The 8,632-nt window shown below is 30.7% G+C and overlaps 1 protein-coding gene across 1 annotated transcript in view; it reads left to right on the plus strand.

Moving 5' to 3' along the window:
• Positions 1-460: 460 nt before the first annotated feature.
• LOC106678906 (histone acetyltransferase KAT8) overlaps positions 461-8,632 on the plus strand; it is a gene marked incomplete in the record, with an annotated part of 21,342 nt that continues 13,170 nt past the window's right edge. The window contains 5 exon segments of the mRNA XM_067049889.1: positions 461-756; positions 2,879-2,990; positions 3,983-4,085; positions 5,472-5,702; positions 7,877-8,107. Of these exon segments, the coding sequence (XP_066905990.1) occupies positions 636-756; positions 2,879-2,990; positions 3,983-4,085; positions 5,472-5,702; positions 7,877-8,107 (798 nt within the window).

An 8,632-nucleotide genomic window follows, 5' to 3' on the forward strand; every position in this document is an offset into this window, starting at 1 on the left:
TATTTCTTTGAGCTACATGCTGCGCCCAACTGTATCTATTTGCCTTTTTATCACGAGTTATTGAAATGCTCTGATCCCAGTACTTTCCTTTATTTTAAATCTTATATTTTTTTTTCTTAATTTACTTATTAATCGATTTGTTCAACTTCATCTATCAGAGTCTTAGTGAGTCTCTCCATAACTTCAGAGACCTCAGATACTTGTATCAAGATTCTGCATTTAGAATAATTTGTACATGCCTTTGTTAACCTCACAAACTTTTCAGGGATATTTAGTTAAATCATTATCTTCCAAAGACTGTCTCTATGTACTGAATCAAAAGCTGTTTTAAAATCTACTAATAATCTTCACCACGGACACCACACCTGCAAAGTATGTTACGTTGTTAGATTTTAAGATTATTTTCAGTTTTTATAAAACTACTATTTAAGTGAGTAAAACTATATTATTAAAAGAGACAGCCTAAGACATCTGAACAGCTGCTATTGTGTACAAATATATTGCTTCTTCGTCACAACAACTTAGTTTGGTAATCTAAAGAATGATTCTTACCTCTTTGTCAAGTGCATTTGAAGTTACGTTTTGAATTGAGTACATTCAAATTCTTGATTACTTGTTGGAAACTTCTCATTAAAATGGTACACAAAGTTAATGGTATTAAACGAAAAGTGTATTCAGAAGATGATTCAGAAGAAGAGAGAGACAGTATTCAAATTGGACACCATTATATGGTTAAAAGAAAGGACAATGTGTGGGGTATGTTTTTATAAATCTTATCTATTTGTTGTTTCAGAAGTTTGTCACAGTTTAGAATTTGTACATTATTACTAGAATTGATGTTAATACCTGTTAGTTAAAGAGGTAACCATTTCCTTATTTTTAAAATGAAAACTAAGATGTTATATCAATTGAATCAACAAGATTTGTATTTAAAATATTTTGTTTTTATTTATTTATTGACATTTACAACTGTACATAAAATACAACTAGCAAATTTAAAGTAAGATCATAATGGTATGATACAAGCATGTAGAGAAACTACCCATTGGTTGCTTTTTAAGTGTTTAAATTAAACATTATGTATTGATGCATTTGACAAACCTAATGGGAAAACCTAAGAACAAGTATTTGTGTCATCTAATCAATCATAACAGATTTCATTAATGTGTTAAAACAGTTCTAGTCTTATCAAAATCAACTGTGTATATGATATCTCAGACTATTATGCCACAATTAAACAGGGTTCATTTATAATTTAAGATAAAATGAGATATTTATACTTTCATATAATTAGGGAGGTTTATTATTTATTTCTATAATAAAAAATGATTTAGTGAAAATTATGGATGATTTGAAGTAGCCACCAAAAAGATGAGGTAAATTGTAGTGAAAGCTTTAGAATCCTTTACCTGTAGCTTAACAGTTTGTCATAATGATTCCTTAAGATTTCTAAAACCAATTAATTTAATGACTAAACTATTCTTAAATAAAACCTAGTATCAATCAAATTTATGTTTGCAATATTAATAATATTAATTTTGCCTTGTTATGGGAATGCTAGGCAATAAGGGATAGGAAATTTTGTACTCTAGGGGCGGTTTAAAGGCTGAAACGATTTGGTCCTCATTTCGTTGGAACTAAGTATGGCAACTTGGCCAAAATACACATCCGTCTTATTTCTTCCTGCCTGCTGCAAGGCAATGTGGTAAAACTACTATATAACTTACACACATGGGGAAGATTATTTTGTTTGGAGCTTTCCGTTAAGGAGGAGATTATATAAAAGAAACACAATAATAAAATGATAGAATTAATAACATATCATCCCTTAAACTGTGATCTTGTATTATTAAAAAAAAAAATCATTTTAGTGATATCTTGTCAAAAAGCTGTGGTCAAGCTTTTAATGAAGTTTTGTTGTGAAATCTTTTTTCATTATACGTATCTCAAAATGTTTAACCTCAAAATTTGAGGAAAGTATTTAAATTGAGAATGCGGTCAAAGAAAAACCTCAAATAGTAAATAAACTATTCAATGTGAGCCAATGTTTTGAACCTCTTTACATGGCTTCATCAGGGCTAAAAAAGGGTAGAAATAACTAAAATAAAGTAATAAACTAAGAGAACAGATTACATGAAATAAAAGTAAACTAAGGTATGGCTAAATATGATTCAAAATATGTGAAAATTTATATAAAAATGAACAAAGTAAATTAAAGAAAATAAATTTTTATTTACCAAAATGTTTATTTATAAAATAAATTTTTATTTTCTTTAAAATTTGTGCCTGGGTCTGGAGTAGTGGGGCTCTGTAATATAGGGGGTTCAACTTTTTGTTGGTCGCAACTTTTATAAAATTGTCTATTCTGAGAGTTTTCCATTATACAGAGAAGTTTTACTTTTATACAGGGAAGTTCCCTTAAGAGAAGTCTCATTGTAGAGACATAAATTTGAGTCTTATCACTCTTGTTACCTATAAAATAAATCAATGACTTACTTCACAGTAGTGCCTAGTACATTTATACTAACTAATAGAATTAAAGATTCTCTCATTTAGGAAAATTCCTTGAAAAGTGGTAACTTCAGCTAATATAAACTGATACTATATTATACTACAGCTAATATACTAGTAACCTCAACTGATATAAACTGAGTTACTAGTAATCTCAACTGATATAAACTGAGTTACTAGTAATCTCAACTGATATAAACTGAGTTACTAGTAACCTTAGCTGATATAAATTGAGTTACTAGTAACCTCAGCTGATATAAACTGGTGGTTTTAAGTTAAGCTGTTGGAATTAGGCTCAGAGGCAAAATTTTAGCTTTTCTATTTTTTACTTTTATCGTAAACATAATTATTTTTCGTCTTTATTTAGTCAAAGCTGAAGTTATTCAAAGAAGATTTAACAAACAGGGAAAGTTTACAGAGTACTACGTCCATTATGATTCACTTAATAGACGACTGGATGAATGGGTACCTTCCGATAGGTAAGATTGATTTTAAATAACAATTATTATTATTCAAACATTTATGTAAATTGAAGTCTTATGGTTGTTACTAAAGAACGAATCAGTTGTGCATTATGAAAAATTTGGTGTGTTGCGTGCATAAGACAACTTTCAATTATTGCCCTATTTTCTGATGAAAATAGTCCTGTATGTATCAAAACAGCTATTTCTTTTTTAGTTAGGATGAAAATATGTTTCATATATATAGATAAGTGTAAAACCATAAATTCATGTAACTCCGAAGAAAAGGAAGATACCACTCACTCCTTGACATCCTGTCAAAAGTATAGTGAAATTATAATAACATATTTTAGGCAGCGGACTTGCTGTTTTTTAGTTATTACTGTGTAATATTTTTTTTTACATTCCCGAAGTAATAAAAAAGTAAAATATATTTTTAGAATAGAATCACAGTGGAATTAAAGTATAAGGAGGGATTATTGTGAACCCGCCTTCAGCAGACCCTGTATAATTTTAATGTTTATATATATTGTCTTTATTTATAAATAAAGATATTGAGGAGAAAAAATCAAAATATATCATCTCTCTATTATGTAAAAGGTTTTAGTGATCACTGTGTAATGTTTTATCTTACATATAAAATGGAATTATAAAAATGGGTCATAAAAATTGAGTTTAACTGATGAATAACTCATTAAATTACAGTTATGCAATTTGAGCAACGAGTAGTGCAATTAAATGAACAGTTGTATAATTTGTAAAATAGGAAGTTGGACCACCGTTAGGTAGGAGGGGTATCTCCCTGTTTATAAATAATTTTTTTTTTAATTGTTAATAATAAGTTTATAATAAAAGCTGTTATTCAATATATTGTCCTTGATGATGGCACGGTTGGCCAAAACTTTGGACATTTGAAGTTACTAATAAAGCATGTTGAGACTTAATAGATGTAATTTATTTTAATTGAATAATAAAATTTCAATAGTTATATTTCAACTAATATATTGTAGGATCATTCATCATAATAATGAATCTAGCGATGAATCAGAATCCTTTGAAGGAGGAAGGTCGAGTGAGTCTTCAGAAGAATCATCTCAATTATCACCATTTAAGGTAAATCAGTTCTTAACATAATTGCATCTTGATAATATGATTTATGATTTTATTGGTTTAGAAAATCATAATTAATCATTTATTTAGAAAAGTAAATAACTAAGTGGATGAAATTATTTTTTTCAACAAACTCAAAACCATGGTCAGTGATCTTCATAATGTTACAGCAAACAAATGTTGTAGAATTGTGGTAATCGTGATCTTTAACATACAAAAGTGTGTTAAATGGAGAAATATTTCCTTCTTTTAGTAGGGTAAAACGTAAAACATTTAACATGGTCGAGAGTCTGTTTATAGATCTGATAAATGGAGAATGATGTGACGCAACAGACCAGATGAGCTCCACACTGTTATGCCTGTTGTAGTTTTGATAGGTTAGTTGCTCGTAGTTTATGTTATTTTTATTCTGGATGTTTTTAGAACTCTAATGAAGTAATGGATAAAAATAATAATTAGAATGTTCTGGAAGGAAAGGTTACAAAACAAGTTGTCCAGAAAATCTGTTAGGAGCATGTAGTTTAAATTAGGCTACTTACAATCCTATACCTATAACATTTAATATATTAAAAATTTTTACATTTAACATAACATTATGAATACCACACACGTAATGTTGAAAAGTAATATGTTTTATGCTAGTTTAAAAAGATGACCTCCACCATTAAAGATTGAACATATCTCAAGAGTTGGTATCTAACTGACTCTCTTCTGCCTTGGTGTGACTGAAAACTTGATAAAACTGACTATTTAAAGTATTTTTCATTTTTTTTTTATCATTACTTTGTTTCACTTTTAAGTTAACATAAGTATTAGATATTTTTAGAGTCTTTAAAAGCATACGCCATTTCATATAAATAAAATATTAAGTATTGAAAGCTCTGGGAGTCGGTATATATTATCGAACAATACTGACCATTGTATCGAGATTTGTATTAGCAGGCAGTGTTCTGGTGACTTTAAGAACTTTATCTTCAAAATAGCACTAATTTAAATTATTGAAATTTACGATTCAAAATCAAGAAATTTCCTCCTCTCCCCCTCTCCCCCTCCCCCTCTCCCTCTTTCACCCTCTCCTTCCCTTGTGATAAATTTTAAATCCAAAACATACATATTATCTTACATACCAAAACCATAATATATTCCTTTTATTGTGGAAATTAGCTAATATTTTTTTATATTTTTCACAATTTTTATATTTAATTATTTCCTTACATTGATTTTTACCAATGTTCTTTTACTATTTATGGCAACAGTCAAAACTTTTAGTTTTTATTTTACTATAGATGTAAAATATCAAATATCACTATTTTTTCTACATTTTAAATCTTTCGCCTTGCTTGTCTATTATTATTTTTTTTCAAATTCTGTTCACTTTGGTATTTTCAGGCTTTACCTAGTGAAGAAACCGGTGTTGCAAGAAGTGCTGATGATGTTGAAAAAGAGCATGCTGAACTAACGAAAGTGAAATATATCAACACAATTCAATTTGGTGTCCATGAAATTGATACGTGGTATTTTAGTCCTTACCCAGGCGAATATGGGCAACAAGAAAAATTGTTCATATGCGAATACTGCTTAAAGTATATGCGACTTGAGAAAACCTACAGGTATCATATGGTGAGTATTTCAGTGTTGCTGAAACAATTTAGAATGACTTAAATTTCCAGAAAAATATCGGAAAATAAAATTTTTTGACCCAAAATTTTAATCTTACTTCTGTTTGAAAGATCAAAAAACTAGAAATAACTACAATATGACTCAACCAATCTGCACCAAACTTGGCAGCGTTTTAGGGCTCTATAAACTCCACCAAAGGAAATAAACCCGATCTAATTAAAAAAATTAGAACCAGGGATATAAGATAAAATGTTTTAGGGCCGCCTGTAGCTCAGTGGTTAAGACACAGTCTTATGAATTTGATGTCTATTGGCGGTGCCGGTTCGAATCCGGCCTGGGACGTTGACTTTTTTCATTGAGTGGCGATCCCACAAAATGAAGAACTTTGACCCCCAACCATGGTTAGGCAGTATAGGACTCCAATGGGAGTCTTGGCCAAAAAAAAATTTTTTTAAAAAATTAAAAAAAGTTTTCTTTATTTGAAACAAATATTTTGCCCTAATGAGGGCGTTAAATCTAGTTTTTATTAGTTTATCTAAGTTTGTATGGACATAGGAATTGGATAAAATTTAGATGAGTTATGAGTGATGGTCGCCAGAATAAACAAAAAATTCTCCAAATAAACCAAGGTGAAAGATGTCTAATTTTTAATTTCTTAGAAAATGGTATTTGAGGGTATCAATGGTAAAAACGAATATGATTTGCTTTTTCCTGAAAAAAAAACAAAAGAAAATTGTTGACATACTTTACTCATATCCTCACTATGTTTTTTAAAATTTTTTAGTGAGTAAATAATCATTTTATAGAATCAGTTATATATTTTTCTTATTCTTCAGAAAGAAGCAAATCGATTGGCATATAGTAACTACGAAAAAAATTATACTTTCTGAGCTATGTGCCAAAAATGCTTAAGTTTGTTAATAATTTTATTTTTTTTACCAAATAATCGGGCCAGCCTATAATCTTCCCGAGAAAATCGCAAAAAATTGGATGAATAGGTGCAGCAGTGCATAAAGTACGAACAAACAAAAATTCATTTTTATATATTAGATTATGATGGCTTATCTGTGTGACGTTTTTGTTGCCACGGTCACATCATGGCATGTTGTAGCTGCTTTGCTTGTCGAGGCGATGGTGGGCGAAATGGTGAGTACCGTGAAAATTTATCCGATAAGGAGTGTTACATGGAGACCTGCGCGTGCTATACTGCAGGTGTCCCGAGTGTAATTTTATGTTTGAAATTAATGTTTGTGGAAAAGGGGGCCTGGAAATTGTGAGACACTTTCTGCTCATAAAACCATGAATATATTTCTTTCGTTTTATTTATAACGTTAATTCCCTGGAGGGGCAAATTGGTTAGTGAGTTAGTTCAGAATTATTATCTGTATATGAATATATGAACCAGAACAGAGCATTGGGGTCTCATATATTTTATTGGCTTATCTGATTGTCGTCTTCGCCGCTGCAGTGACGTCTTCTAGGCCGCTTTCTCGTCCAGGTGTGCTGTGGGCGAAATGGTGAAAACCTTGTATCTCGCCTGATGTCTGAAGAAAAGACGTATTTCCTCTTCAAGGGCTGGCCAGCGTGCCCTGGAGCCTGGCGTGATGGTAGGGGTAGGCCAGGTCCTAGCTTGCATGATGCTTAGGCTGGGGCGGCATTGCAGTCATAGCGTCTTCGGGGTCTTCCGGTGTTCGCGGCAAGGGGGGGCATCAGGAAATAAGACCCCTGACCCCTACTTTATATAAATCCAAAAATCAACCGCGAAAATCGGATTACTTAAATCCTACAAGGAGCCTCTTGGATTGGAGTTATGTCTCCTTCAAAGACTGGCCAGCTTGTCATGAAATCTACCCTGGTGGTAGGGCCAAGGCTTACATGCCATGATAGATAATTTATGGCAAGATTATAGTTGCAGTGTTTTTGGGTTCTCCTGGTGCTCATGGCTAAGGGAGGCATAAAAAATGAGATTTATGACCCCGACGTTATATAAAACCAAAAAAAGAATCGAAAAAATCATGTGAGTCTGATGCTCGCCAATCCTCTTTTATATTGAATTAAAACTGAATTTCCTACTAAGTTATCTTTAATTAAACATTGAGAAACCAAATTTTTCATTACATCTATTTCTTACAGTTTTTTTTAAATTTTAATATATCTGTCTTATATCTTTTCAGGGTGACTGTATATGGCGAGCTCCTCCGGGATTAGAAATATACAGGAAAGGGACGCTGTCTGTTCATGAAGTCGATCCTGCATTAAACAGGCTTTACTGTCAAAACTTGTGTTTGCTGGCTAAGTTATTTATCGATCATAAAACTATTTTTTTCGATGTTGATCAATTTCTTTTTTACATCCTTTGTGAAGTGGATAAACATGGTGCTCATATTAGAGGTTACTTTTCTAAGGTGAGTATTCTTCTCTTGACTTTTATTTACCTGATAAAATAATTAAATTAATGAATTTTTAACTTTACTTTCTCTTTCCGCGATATAAAATATATAATAAGGAGTAATATTGAGATTGTGAAAAATTATGAATACCAGTTTTCAATCTAAATTCATCTGACACAGCAAATAATTTGCTATTATTGACTTTCTGGAGGTAGCATTTTAAAACTCACTTTTTTTTACCATTTTCTCGAAAACAGTTCTAATGATCTTGATTTAACTCAAATCAATGGATAGTTATATAGTTATATATAGTTTTGTATTATAAGCTAGGAAAACAAGAAATATTTTCATTGAAATAGTCTGACTGGGGTTTTTATTTTATTTATTTATTAATTTTTTTTTTTTATAGAACAGAATTAATAAAATTTTCCACAATTCAAGGGCAGTAAAGTTTTAGTGTTCAAACATTCATTCATACAATATATACAAATATAAAAGAACAAAAGGAATATTTTACATCAATTGTTATAGAAAAAAGAG

Source organism: Halyomorpha halys, unplaced genomic scaffold (assembly GCF_000696795.3).
Source record: "Halyomorpha halys isolate HHAL.00 unplaced genomic scaffold, Hhal_1.1 Scaffold11.1, whole genome shotgun sequence".
Lineage (NCBI taxonomy): Eukaryota > Metazoa > Arthropoda > Insecta > Hemiptera > Pentatomidae > Halyomorpha > Halyomorpha halys.